The sequence below is a fragment of the Micromesistius poutassou genome, assembly GCF_964030765.1.
Source record: "Micromesistius poutassou genome assembly, chromosome: 1".
In the NCBI taxonomy this organism is placed as follows: domain Eukaryota; kingdom Metazoa; phylum Chordata; class Actinopteri; order Gadiformes; family Gadidae; genus Micromesistius; species Micromesistius poutassou.
Window position 1 is genome coordinate 12,358,927 of NC_140271.1, and position 14,462 is coordinate 12,373,388.

At 50.0% G+C, this 14,462-nt stretch overlaps 1 protein-coding gene across 1 annotated transcript in view; it reads right to left on the reverse strand.

Annotated features, from left to right (window-relative positions):
• Nucleotides 1-2,071: 2,071 nt before the first annotated feature.
• Nucleotides 2,072-14,462, reverse strand: part of grin2ca (glutamate receptor, ionotropic, N-methyl D-aspartate 2Ca) — a gene marked incomplete at both ends in the record, with an annotated part of 42,560 nt that continues 30,169 nt past the window's right edge. Inside the window, 7 exons of the mRNA XM_084488765.1 lie at nucleotides 2,072-2,230; nucleotides 2,327-3,386; nucleotides 3,438-4,090; nucleotides 7,514-7,746; nucleotides 8,580-8,767; nucleotides 9,859-10,019; nucleotides 13,721-13,950. Of these exons, the coding sequence (XP_084344891.1) occupies nucleotides 2,072-2,230; nucleotides 2,327-3,386; nucleotides 3,438-4,090; nucleotides 7,514-7,746; nucleotides 8,580-8,767; nucleotides 9,859-10,019; nucleotides 13,721-13,950 (2,684 nt within the window). The remainder of the gene's footprint in view (nucleotides 2,231-2,326; nucleotides 3,387-3,437; nucleotides 4,091-7,513; nucleotides 7,747-8,579; nucleotides 8,768-9,858; nucleotides 10,020-13,720; nucleotides 13,951-14,462) is intronic.

Below are 14,462 nucleotides of genomic sequence, written 5' to 3' on the forward strand. Positions count from 1 at the left end.
AATCCTGTCCACGACCCCCCCCCCCCCCCCCCGTCAACAATTACACCCGTGGCCTGTTATAATGTGCAAATGCCAGGGCAGTTTTTTTATCCCAGTCCATCACTGGTACCAATAGTCAGTTTTAGTAAATTGAGATATAGGTAATTTGTGAGCAGCTAGCAATCAGCTATTTTGCTCAAGGACACAATTCCCGTATCAAACCCAAACCGTTTTAGGTGGGAGTCAAACACCTTCCACAAATGTGCAGCCCAATGTCATTATGCAAGTTTCAAACAAATAAAGCATAAAGCATTATTATGCTGGGACACCTTCGGCACATAATTACGTATCAGACTTCTGGTCACGTACAAACTCAAACAGAACTGACCGCCAAACACCCCAGAGGAATGGTAAACGGTAAAATGGCTCCTTCCACATAGAGCTGAAAGGCTTCAGATAGTAAAAGGGGGGAAGGGGGGAAGGGGGGTGAGGTCTTATCGGGATAAACTGATGACTCGGTACGTTGTTTTAACAGCGCTAGCTTGGTGAGTGTGAAGCAGTGAGCGTTGGCGCGTGGCCCAAGCTACCGGATTGGCGGGAACATTTATCTTTTGTATACAATAAAGGAGCGTCAGAGATAAGCAGGGAGGACTGATGTATTTTTCAGTGTCTGCCGCGTTAACACTAACCCCCGTCGCTGAAGGAAGGGAATTTCTCTGTCACCAAATCAAATTCCACTTAGCGGGAGCTATCATTGAGGCGCCGCGTGAGACAGTGACATCCGTTCCATCGTCGCGTTTCGGTTTCATTTATTATATGACATGCACTGATTCTCCCACATGTTATCAACAGATTGACATCCTATTTTTGTACTAATACTGTCCTCTATTCTCTGTCTATCACGGCAGCAGCACCCCAAGGCCTACATCAGCTTTTATCTAATTTAAGCTTATCGCCATATCTCTTAAAGCTAATCTCTTAACTCTATCTATTCACCGTATCGCTTCACTTATCTCCCCCCCCCACCCCCAAGACATCAACAAAATGGATGGAGGAAGCCGATTCCAAAAGGCTTGTGAGAGACAGCCTCAGTCCTTTATTAAAGAGAAAGTGTAACAATGGAAATACAGACGCAGTTATTCATATATATATATATATATATATATATGTATATATATATAGTAGTTTCCCTTTTTAAAACTGGGGTCCAAAACGCGACCAGAGTCTGTGTGTACTCCAGAGGGTGAAAAAGCTGGATTGGAGAGTAGACCACATCCGGGAATGCTGGGCTGGAAAAGCCTCTGGAAGACGATCGATCCCGTGGTTTCACTCCCAAAAATGAGTCGCTTATGAATTTTAAAATTATTTTAAAATGAAATTTAGAAAATACATTTTCTAAATTTAAATGACAAAATGTACCGAAAACGAAAAAGGAAGAATATATATATAATATATATATATATATAAATAAATATATATATATGTATATATCTCAAATAATATTCCCAGTGAGAAGCGACCGGATATATATATACTTCCCCGGATCTCCCACACACACAGCAAGACAGCGTTTCTAAAAGAATCCTTTAAATAATAAGCCATTAGATTAAATTGTATTAAATACTATTCATCAATTCTTTTTTTTTTTATTAGTTATTATTTGTGACCGCCCTTAATACTCCCCCCCCCCCCCCCCCCCCATATACCGTCCATCGTCCTCTCCTCGCAGTTCACATCTCCCTCCATTCCTCAGTACACCTCTCCCTCACTACACCTCTACCTCCGTACACCTCTCCCTCCGTCCCTCGACTCCTCAGACATACTCCCCCCTTTGGCGCAAGTACTCTCATGTACTCTCTCACTGCAGCCAGGGGTGTTATTGCACTGATGTGGAGAGCAGCATGCTCCCGGTTCCTGGAACAGTTTAGATTTTTGCTTCGGCTGAGTCTAGAGGAGGCTTGGGATCACCCACCTTTGACTCCAGACTGGAGACCCTGGGCTGAGTGGGGGGATGGGGAGGCATGGGGGACCCCTCACCTCACACCTCGTTCTCCACCCTGGGCTGAGTCTACAGGAGGCATGGGGGGTTAGTTCACACCTCAGACTCCAGACTGGAGACCCTCCCCCAGGGCTTTGGCACAATGTTCACCCTGTGGGCCACCAGCACCTGCCGCCTCTCCCTGTTCCCGCACGCCCCCGCCAGCTCCTCCCGCGTCCCCGAGCCGTCGTAGCTCCGCATCAGCACGCTGTTCTGGCCCGGCCCCCCCGCCACAGCCCCCCTGTCCCCCCCACCCCCGCCGCCGCCACTGCCGCCGCCGCCGCCACCAGCACCAGCGGCCGCGCGCGCCTGCGCCAACGCCACCGTCTCGGGGCAGTGGGCGTGGCCGACCCCGCCCACGCCGCCGCAGGGGAACAGGTGGCAGGCGTCCTTGGTGGTGTCGTAGAAGTGGGCGTGGCCCTGCGCCAGCGGCCCCACGTACACGGGCAGGTCGGTGTAGGCGTTCAGGTAGGCGGAGTAGTGTCTGTGCACCACGGTGGCGGAGGAGGAGGAGCGGCGCAGGGTGGCGGCGGCGCCGCCGGCGGCGGCGGGCGGCAGGTTGTGCAGCAGCGCCTCGCGGTACGACGGCAGCCGGCCCGTGGACTCGTAGTACCGCAGCTTCTGCTTGTAGGGGAAGGAGCCCATGTGGGCGGGGTCCAGGTAGGCGGGCTCGGCCGCCAGCGGGAAGCAGGACAGGTTGTTGCCCAGGCTGCCGTACATCTTGTGCTGCGCGGCGTGGTGGTGCTGCTGCTGCTGCTGCTGCTTGGGCTGCTTGGCCCGGGCCGCCGTCACCACGCCGCGGGGGAACAGGTCGGGCACCTCCCCCACCAGGGCGCGGGACGACAGCAAGGCGGAGGCGGAGGAGGAGGCCCCCGCCGCGCCCGGCCCTGGCGGCCCCCCGGGCCCCGCCTTGGTCTCGTCCACCTGCCGGATGCGGTCCCCGCCCCAGGTGGCCTTGAGGAAAGAGGCGCGGCGGTTCATCTTGTCCTTCCCCAGCAGCGGCGCGTCGTCCGTGTCGGGCTCCGGGTACGCCTCCAGGTACGGCTTCATGCAGGAGTTGCAGCTGGCGGCGTGGCCCGGGTAGTGGGCGGCGGCGGCGGCGGCGGCAGCGGCCGTGGCGGTGGCCACCACGGGGGCGTGGTTCCCCAGCAGGTGATTGGCCCGCAGCTCGGCCAGGCAGGCGGTGGGCTCGTCGTAGTCGTTGGGGCGCGGCCCCCCGTCAAACACGTAGCTGTGCGGCCGCTTCTTGCGGCTCACGCAGTCGGGCGGGTAGCTGAACTTCCTGCGCAGCGGGCCGCGGTGCTCCACGTAGATGTCCGGCACCTGGAACTCCCGGTAGGGGAGGTAGGCGGAGGAGGAGGCGGCCGTGGCGGCGGCGGCGGCGGCGGCGGCGGCGGTGGCCGGGAGGTGGTGGTGGTGCCGGGGCTGGCTGTCCAGGTAGAGCCGGCCCCCGCTGCCGCCGTGGTGGTGCAGGAGGTGGTGGTGGTGGTGATGGGGGTTGGAGCCGCCGCCACCGCCGCCGAGGGTCCCCGGGTCCCGCATGGCGAGGTGGGGGCTGCTGAGGCTGGAGATGGGCAGGGTCCTCTCCAGCATGTGCGCGGCGGCCCCGCCCCCCCGCGCCGGGAGGGTGTAGCGCAGCGGGACGGGGCGGCCCATCCCCCGGGCCTTGTCCAGCAGCAGGGGCTGCACCAGGCTGCTGTCCCCGTAGTGGCCCCCGCCGCCGCCGGGCAGGGTGGGGGTAAGCGACCTCTGGGGGAACATGGGCGAGTGGTCCGAGATGCTGGAGATGTAGGGCACGCGGCCGCCGTGGCACATGTCCGCGGCCGAGGTGGCGATCCGGGGCGGCAGGCCGCCGACCCGCATGCCATCGGCCCCGCCCCGCCGGCTCCAGCTCTCCAGCGTCTTGGTGGCATTGTCCAGGGAGTTCTCCACCCGCGCCGACGACACAATGTCCTTGGCCGTCTTCAGCATCTTCAGCATGTTTGCCTGGGTGTAGTTGGCCGTGACGTCGGGGTTCTGCAAGCTGCCGTTGTGGTCGCTCTCCTCCACGCCATTGAAGCAGCTGTATATGCCCTGCAGGAGTACACAGTGCACGTTAGGGTCCGTCGTGGACCGGCGAACACCTGCCGGGATAGGACCGTAAGCACTGACATCTTTGGTCACATTACACTTATTGTATGTTGTACATCCTGGCACTTAATGTACACACCTATTGTATGTTGTACGTCCTTGCACTTAAGACTCTTGCTTAGCATTGTGTAGGTTCTTACCCTAGCTATCTTTGTTGTATACGGGAATGGGTTAATGTAGTTTATCGAGTGTTAGTGCTTGCCACTTGTTTCTATGAAGATCCTTAAAGCTCACCCCACACTACAAGAGAAATGTCCCGATATCCGGCCCAATTTGCCCCTTATGACAATCGGGGTGGCGTTCCCATGGCAGCCGAATCTGGACGAAAATCGGCCAAGATTATCCTGTCTGCCGTAGTGTTCTGAGATATAATCTCATCAACTCCAAGAGCACCCAATCGCAAAATCTGGGTTATCCAACATGATAGATATTTTCGGAATGTTGAGTGAAGGGCAATTTCCGTCACGGAAGTGGCACGGCAATAAAAACGTTTGCCGAAGACATTAGAAACCATTATAGTCAATGTAGGCTATTCCACTGGATGCGGCACGGCATGAAACCGTCACCAAACCGGCACTACTTTTTTTGAAAGTTGCCGGTTCGCAGCCGTGTCTCAGAACACTTCTACAGCCATTCAGTTTGCATTTGCTCATAAATATTCAAGAGCTCACATCGATCCCTATGCAATTCACTAACGGTAATATTATACAGTCTATCTATGGTATCAATAGCAAATCAGTGTCACCTTGCTAATGGTTGAATACTACAACAATAATGATGTAGGATTTGCTACAGACTCACAGACAGCATTACTTATTTTAATCTAAAAGCCTACCCGTTTTGAAAACAGTCCAACACACTACAATTCAAATTCACCCAAGGCTGAATTAAAAGTAGCCCTACATGAAAATAAATGTTTTTTTCTTCCGACGTGTTTATGATCTTTATTCATTAATTGCGCCGCGGCCGAACTGACGCGGATATTCTCTGATATTATGTAAGCATAAGCACCGCAGAAACAACTGCTGTCAAAAGACGCTGATCCATTTTCACTGTTGACGCGAGTTGCTCTAGTTCTACAATTGTCTCGTGCTGGATGACGTAGCCTCCACGGCCCTGCAGCGTGCAATTATCGGACAAGATTGTCCTATAGTGTGTGGTGTTCCGTCTTGTGTTCGAATCTCATGTATTTGTATTTACGATCGGAGAGCAACAAATCGGCTGAGATTCTCTTTATGTGTGTGGTGTACATCCGACTCAAAAATCGCATAAGATTAAAAAATCTTGTAGTGTGGGGCAGCCTTTTGGTACCGACAGAGACACAGTATATTGTGGTTTCTCTTTCTTCTGACAAATGTACTAATTATAAGTCGCTTTGGATAAAAGCGTCTGCTAAATGCCCTAAATGTAAATGTAAATGTAGATTACAAACTATGTTTTTAATTTGGTTGATCCAATCCAAACATTGCATGTAAAGCGTTCAGTGGAGAACGGCGAGGCAAAGTGCTTCACCAATGAAAACTGCACAGCAAGAAGAATTGAGTTGAAAACAAATGCATTATCATCAAGATAAATTTGAGCGAAGTGCTACTTACAACGTGTATCTGTGGGTACATCGCCGTTAGTGCCATTTACTGTTTTACTACTATTAATCTTTTGGCAGATGCCTTATCTAAAGTGTCACGAAGAGTAGGTAGGGGTTTGCTGATGCAGAAAAACTAACCCGAGACAAAACGCCAACCCGCCATCTGTATATATAATACGCCTGGCATTGTTCACACTATAAAACAAGTTCAAATAAAAAAAGTTTGAACTGACGCGCATGTCACATGGGTTGGGTATACGGCCTCGGTTATTAGTATTTATGGTGTTTCAGTGTCACTTCAAGCCCCGTCTCTACGTTCCCTGGAGAGATGAAGTGGGCACAATTAGAAGGAATAGTGTCATTAAAAGAGTTAGATGGCAGTGTCACACTGGCGCCTCTGCCAGCTCCATCAACGCTGTTGTGAAACATCTCAGGCATGCCACTCGTTCTTCAAAACCCCTCATGCGTGGCACAGAATGACTTGCAGATCGCGGGCCTGCTTTGTTAGGTTCCCCGGCTCTCCGTTTCCATCTCTCTCTTGGTTTTTGTTTAACTTTCAAATATGGATGCTGATGCAGAATGCTTAATCTCCACCTCTTGCTGCTGTAAACACTCTCAGATGAAGGCTTCGCTAATGGGGCAATTTAAATTCCCTTTCTCAGGGTTCACACTCCTCACAGGGTTAGGTTGTTGTGTAAACTCATTTTATGGCGGTTTGCTCATTTGCTGGTTGATGGTTCGTCTGATGATGATTGGCGTTAGGTTATGTGGTCCTCTGCTGGTGTTTGACCTACTGCACGACGGCCAGCAGTTCTGTGGTCGTGACGTATATGGGCTCCTCAATGAGAAGAGTGGAAGTGTTTTAACTGAGACTGAGACTAACTGAGACTTTAACACGACAACGTGTGGAATAAGTCATTTTAAAAGTGCAGTAATCCATCCCACAGGGAACACAAAGAAGGGTTGCTCTTATAATGCAACCTCCTAAGTTATGGATCACCTCATATGGTACATCCATACATACAGTGCATTTACACTACACGTACATACACACCCACACTCACACACACACATACACAACCAAATACACACATACACCTCAGACAGACATACCTAGGTAGTTGGAAGGATTATAACTGATTATTTCTGACTCCTTCAGCAGTGGGCTGTCTCTGACCTCAGCTACCTGCAATACCTCCCTCATATCACCCCCTCAAGCATTCATAAATCCTCAATCATTCGTCTTCTCCAGACATAATTCTGCGAAGCGGGAAGCGATAATTGAGTGGTTTACAGCCCATGGCCACCGAGTCGGGACATATTCACGACCCTGGGATTCTGGAGAGAGCAGGACGCTGGTATGACCATGGGTCACACCCCTTTTCGTATACTGTCGGAAAACGACAGTAGAGTGAGATGATGTTATTTTTTTTTCTGGGTTCTCTGATGTTCTGTCTGAAAATATGTGTAATTATTTAGCACTTAACAAAAAAAACGGTGTTTGTGTCTGGTCTTCATGATGAGGTACACGATTTGGTACTGAAATTATATGGTGCGGTTTTTATTAAATTAGCAGTAAAATGTTGACACTGGTATAATGTTTTATGGATGATCATCAGCCCGGTGGTGGTGGTGGTCGTGGTGAATAGCAATAGGTGCCGATTAATCCTCAACTCAACACAATGTCGTCCGGTAACCTCTCCAACCATCATCACCAAAATCCTCAACTCAACACAATGTCGTCCGGTGACCTCTCCAACCTTTCTCCGTCCGACACTCACCCTACTGATGCCCAGCAGGAAGTCCAGCCGGTCAGAGTCGCGCACCGAGTGCCGCAGCTTCCAGTAGAGCAGGTGCTCCCAGGAAAAGACCAGCAGGCTGAGGCCCATGGCCACCAGCAGCATGTAGAACACCCCCGCCATGTTGTCGATGTCCAGCTTGGTGCTCATCACCTCCTTCTTCTCGTTGCGGCAGATGCCTGTCAGCCACACCGTCTGCAGCTTCTGCGTGTCGCCTGCCGGGGAAATCGGTCGCTCGGTGAATGGCGTTTGTTTTGTTTAGGCAAGGCTGGCAACTTTATTTACATTACGTTTTTCATACACGAGGCAGACTCACTCGCCTTAGCTTTGATTTGTAGTGAATAAATACAAGTAATAAGGTGTTATTTTAGTGTGCAAACATGCAAGTATGCTAACATGCTAAGTAAACGAATATGCTTAATACCCTAACATGCAAAGTTCCCTACAATGCTAGTTAGCCTTCTAGCTATCTTAACATGCTAAGTACCCTAACATGTTAAATACCCTAACATGCTAAGTTCTGTTACATTTTAAATAACCAAAAATTCTAAGTACCCTTGAATGCTAGCTACCCTAGCATACTAAGTATCTTAACATACTAAGTACCCTAACATGTTAAATACCCTAACATGCTAAGTATCCTTACATGAGACATATGGAATGTTTTGGTTGATTTGTTGGTCAGTTGCCTCTAGGAAGCACTTCCGTGTATTTTTATAGTGTTTAAGTAACAAACCTTTGGTATGTATTCATTTACCCTTCATTTACCCTATTTATTCACCTTCTTTTAGTACATTGACATATTGCTAAGTACACTGCAACACTAAACACTGTTAAGTTCTAAGCACCCTCACCCTATGAATCAGTTGTAACCACTGAGACGTAGCTGTAGTGCGCCACCTCCTTCCAATTTCCATTTGCCCTTCAGTCTCACCATGGCAAAAAAACAGAAAATGCTGCAGCGACACACACCATTAACAGAGCCTCTATTCTGCCGAAGGGCCCTGTGTTACAGTAAGGGGCCCGTATTCAACACAGTGTCGTTTACCATCTGCTAGGAACTGAAGCAGCGCCAAGTCGATGGGACGCTTCCACCGGGACTCCTTTTGCAGGGCGATGCCGTAACCTGTGGTGGCGAAGACCTTTCCACTGCCGATTGTCACCAGCTTGCAGCCCTCGTCCTTCCCGGCCATGTAGTTCAGCACGGCCGCGTCGTAGATAAACGCGTCCAGCTTCCTGCAGGAGAGGGAGCGGAGGTGTGGAGAGGATGGAGAGGGAGGAGAGAGGGAGGAGAGAGAGGAGGGGTTGGGGATGGAGAGAGAGGATGGAGAGAGAGGGAGGAGGGAGAGGATAGAGAGGATGGAGAGAGTGGGAGGAGAGAGGGAGGAGAGAGGATGGAGAGAGGGAAGAGAGGGGGAGGAGAGAGAGGAGAGAGAGGATGGAGAGAGGAGAGAGGATGGAGAGAGGGAAGAGAGAGGATGGAGAGAGGAGAGAGAGGATGGAGAGAGGGAAGAGAGTGGGAAGAGAGCGGGAGGAGAGAGGAGAGAGGGAGTGGAGAGAGGAGAGGTGGAGGAGGGAGAGAGGGAGGAGAGAGCAGAGGAGTGGAGGACGGAGAGAGAGAGGAGAGAGGGAGGAGAGCGGATGGAGAGAGAGGATTGAGAGAGAGGGTGGAGAGAGGGAGGAGAGAGAGGATGGAGAGAGGGAGGAGAGAGGGAGGATAGAGGGAGGAGCAAGAGGATGGAGAGAGAGAGGATGGGGTAGAGAGGGACCACAGGGGGAGGTTTGTGAGATACTGTTGGTAGTGGTGGTGGTGTGTTGTTTGAGAAACACTGTTGTTATCAATCGATACGTATGCTTCATTCGAGAAACGGTTTAAAAAAGAAAAAGGTTTTACAGCTATATATGCCGCTCGGTGGGAGCTTTGATCCAAAGCCTCTAACAATACCGCAAGGGCATATAAGCCCTAACCCTGGTAATGTCAACAGTAGAGCAGAAAAGAACGTTTATACCATTTAATACAATCGTATCTAGTGTTTCAGTTTAATAATCAAGAGCAATACTTCAGTCATTTGTAAAATATTCTCTTTGAAGAACATTTCCCCTCCGGTTTGTAAGCAGTGAAACACAAAAATAAATACAGATATCCTAATACATTTTCCACTCAGCACATTAAACACATCCGCCTTCACTTTTTCCATCCCGTTTTTCCCTATCCTCCACTGGTTTCCTGTTTGATAACCTCCCTTGTGTTTCCTGGTGTAATAATAGCCCAGGGTTTTTTTTTCCATCTCCTTTCCATTGCGTCCTGTTTGCTGGCAGCCACCTACCCTGTTTTCAGACTGTTCAGGGCGTCCTCCACCCCTTTCTGGTTGTACTTGACCATGTGCGAGTGCATCTCCGGGTAGTTGCTCCTTATGTTCCTCTCTGTGCTGCCATTTGGGACCGTCCCAAAGCGGAACGGCGGGTACTGCTCCTGCGGCTTTTGAAACTGTACACAAAACGGGGGGGGGGGGGAAAGGAAAAGGCAATCCGGAATGTTCCCGGTTAATATCTGGTTTGTGTCACGGACCTCGTCAGGTGAGAAACTGTGATGTAAAAATCCATATGTTCCTCTCTTCCTTGTATTGTCTAACCACGCTGCCTGTTCCTACTGTTATCCAACGTTAACCTTTGTGCCTGGGGTAAACTGGTCACAAGGGAGCAGGGATCTGCTGCTTGATGAACACAGGAAACTCTGTCCTTTAGGTAAACATTTCCCTGATTTGATAATTTACAACTGCATTGTGGGAAACTCACTCTGCTAGAGAGGAGACTAGAGTACGATACATTTAATAGGTTCATTGTCGACAACTATTGTGTGCATTTTTGCAATGAGAAGTCTCATCTGTCCTAGACGCAATATCTCGTAAAGAAATTGCCGCGACAAAATGTAGGCCGTACCATGGTGGCTATGATTTGAAACCTTAAAAAACTGAAAGAGGAAAAGCTGTAACTGCATCACTGCAATGTTAATGGCCGTCTGTTATAATAATAACTATGTCCGGTGAAGATATCAATACCTAGGCTGAATACCCATCTCATGTTGATCGGTAGTCCACCATGTTGTCTTTACATTTCCTAACGCATGATGGCAAAGATCGGATCAGAGTACGACCATATGGCTGTGATTTCTCAGTCGCCTGTTCCCCGATGCACCACTGTGCCGTTCTACAGGTTCAGCTTCTCCTCCTCAGTGGAGTGAAAAACCTGAACCCCAAACGGAAAAAAACGCCCACCTTAGATCTGAAGCAAAGAGAGAATAACACAACGCCACTGGCCGGCGAATCTGCTCAGCATTCAGAGAGTGCTGTATGGTATGCAGAAACGTTTAACTCCCTCTTTCTCTCTCTCTCTCGCTCTCTCTCTCTCTCTCTCGCTCTCTGTTCATTTGCACACTTAGATCTATGACTGGACGACCCTGGCTATCAGGAGCAGAGTCGAGCCAAGGCCACGGTTAGCTCCAGGCTTCTGGAAAAAGAAAACGATTCCCCTCTACCTCATCAAGCCAACTGCCATTCCTCAACTCATCCATACATACGACACCCTAGGGGGTGGGCCATGTTCCTCTTAATACGCCCATAGAGAGAGGACAGGCGTGGCATTACTGACATTACAAACCGCTGCCTTATTCATTAGCTCGTAACAAATGTAGGCCAGTAAAAGGGATGGAAATCAACGTTATCTTCACGGTATCCCTGCTGTTCAGTAAGAGTGGGATCATGGATGTATTGTATGTATGGATGTTCAGAGTTAATCTAGACTCTGCATAGCGTCCCCCCTTACCCCCCCAAACCCCCACACCCCTCTTACCCACTTATTGTATGTTGTACGTCCTGGCACTTCATTTATGAACTTATTTTATATACGTCCTTGCACTTAAAAAGGGTCTTAGTACTTAGCATGCCTAGCATCTTATCCTAGCTATCTTTGTTGTATATGGGGAAGGGGTTAACCTCACAATTGTTGGTGCTTGGCCCTTGGTTCTATGAACATCCTTACTGTCCCGACATATTGCAGTTTCTCTTTCTTCTGACAATTGTACTCATTATAAATAATGTAAATGTAATGTAATGTAAGAACGGGACACGCGGCCCCATGTTCATTATGCAGGTCAGGAGCGCACCTTTTTCACCGTAGCCGGGAGGAGTGAGTCTAGAGGCTTGATTTGTGATTTGTGACCCCCCAACTGCTTCAGACCCAACTGCCTAGCCTCGGTTTTCAAGGTCATGGTCAAAGGTTGAAGGAAATCAAGGTTGAGGAGAGGTGCTTGGAAGATTGCACTGCACCCCTGCGGTAACCTTGGTGATAAGGCCCGCGCTAACACTGGGTTGGAGGACGAGGGATGGCAGGGGACTGCTGGTGTTGGGGGTGGGGGGGGGGGTGTTGATATACTTGTGATGGTGAGGGGTGTGTGACTGTGATATAAACGCGCTAGGTTTTATTTTCTACAAAGAATTTGACAAAGTAATACATTTACATTTTGGCAAACACTTTTACCCAAGGTGACTTAAAACGGTTCGTACACACATGCATGGCGTAGTCAACCATACAAAGTAGCAGTGTCAGCTCGCACAAACACATGCACACAGGGAGCAGTTAGGGTGAGGTGTCAGCTAGGAGGAGCCGGGGATCGAACTAGCAACTTTCCAGTTACAGGTCAACCCGCTCTACCTCCTGAGACGGGGATCAAACTAGCAACCTTCTGGTTGCAGGTCAACCTCCTATACCTCCTGAACTAAGCCGAGCCCAACGTCTGATACACGTATAACCCTCCCTCATTCTGTTCTGTCTGTCGCAACTCGAGGCGTCTGCCTCAAGGTGTTCCCCGTGTTTTACATCTCTAATTCTGCGCACGCAGCCCGCAGTAGGGCATCAGTTGCCTGATGATGTTATAAATTCCCCCTCAACACAAGGACTCGGCCCCGCCGCCGACGCGACCGCACGGAGCACCTCGCACCGGGATGTTCAATAACTCCCGGGAAGGTGATCGTCACGACGACCACTGTGATGCAATCGCACGTGTGACCCCTGGGGACCGTTCTCTGTGACGACGCGTCATCACAAGCACTTGGCGCCAAGGTCGTTTCCTATTGGCCAGTTTGCCGAGTCTGGACGAGTCGCGCGGATGACTCAAGACGAGTAAAAATAGAAAGTGAAATGGAGTGGACTGGCACGCTTTGAATGACTTCTCAGGACAACTTTCCTCTTTATTTATCTTTTCTGCATTTCTCTCACCTTCTGTTCCACTCTCTCTCTATGTCTCTCGCGCCCTCTGTCTCTGTCTCTCTCGCTCCCTTACCTGCATTATGTTTATTTACCTCACCCTCCCTCCAATTCTCCGACTTGTTCTCTCCCTTGTTCCCCATCTCACACTCTCCCTCCCTCTAATGGGCAATGCAGCTGGTCTTAGTGGAGTGGGTTGGGTTTAATCTCTCTCTCTCTCTCTATAATCCCCTCCGGTCTCTCCAAGGAAAGACCCCACTAATCTAATGTCTTGTGTTGGAGGTTCAACAGGAACTTATATCCCCAGAGGAAATCACAAGTTTAAATTGTCCAGAGCGTAAATTGTTGTTTCATTGCAGTGTGATGATCTGACTCTGAGTTTAGGTTGTGTTGCTCTTAAAGCTGTTTGTTTTCTACATGAAATATACACATTGTACACAATACACAGACATGCACACACACATCTACAGACCAATATGCACCTCTACAAACTAAAGCCACACACGCAAGATGAAAGCTAAAGATAAGATTACAATGGATACAATGATCTCTCTCTCGCTTTCTCCCTCCCCTTATCATGCTCTTTTCCTATCCCCCCTAACCTCCATCTCTCCCTGAGTCTATCCCTCCCTCTCTCTTATCCTCTCTCTCAACCTCTCTCCAATCCTCTCTTCTCATCCTCTCTCCTCTCATCTCTCCCCCCATCTCTCCCATCTTCTCTCCCTCCATCTCTCTCTCCCTCCCACTCTCCCTCCCTCGCTCCCTCCCGCTCTCACTCCCTCTCTCCTCATCCTCCCTCTCTCTCTCCCCCTCTCCTCTATCCACCACACTCACGCGACACAACCCAGCACCCACCAACCAATCGGCTTCCCCGGATGAGACGAAAACATCAACCACTCTTCCAACAACCACCCAGCACCCTCCTACCTTCTTGTCACTGAGGCCGGACACGGTGTCGATGTACTGCTCCTGGATCATGAAGGCAGCCAGGTTGGCCGTGTAGGAGGCCAGGAAGATGACGGCGAAGAAGGCCCACACCAGCACCATGATCTTGCTGGTGGTGCCCTTGGGGTTCTCAATGGGCACCGAGTTGTTGAACACGATGCCCCACAGCAGCCACACCGACTTGCCGATGGTGAAGGTGGGGCCCCCGGGATCTGGAAGAGGGGGTCAGACATTTATCCAATGCGACTTGTGCTTGAGGCTGAGAACAATTGAGGCATAGGATCAATATTGGAGCCGCTCCAGTGGGTAGAGTTAAAGCGTTGCATCGCCTCGTTTCTCATAAAGCAACAGAACCGATTAAATAGTAGCCAAAGGAATCAGAAGCATGAGGTTAGCCGTAGGTAGATAGTGGTTGTGGAATGTAAAAGGCACTCTGATTGGCTTAGGATATAGCCAATGAGGCACAGTGAATCAGCAGCATTGGGAGAGTAGGACTAGGAATATATCACAATTTGGCCAAAATATGACTTAGGATATTATGCTATGAGGCTAACGATTGTGCGAAACAATGGTACAGCTCAACAAAGTGTTGCGTTCTAGACTCCTAGTTAGTTAAACACAGAGGTATAAGAGAGAGGAACAACACGTAGAACAGGACCACAGTGTGTCCGTCGGGAGGAGGGATCTAATCCAGCAGATGGTATGGAGGTCAGAACAGCGGGAC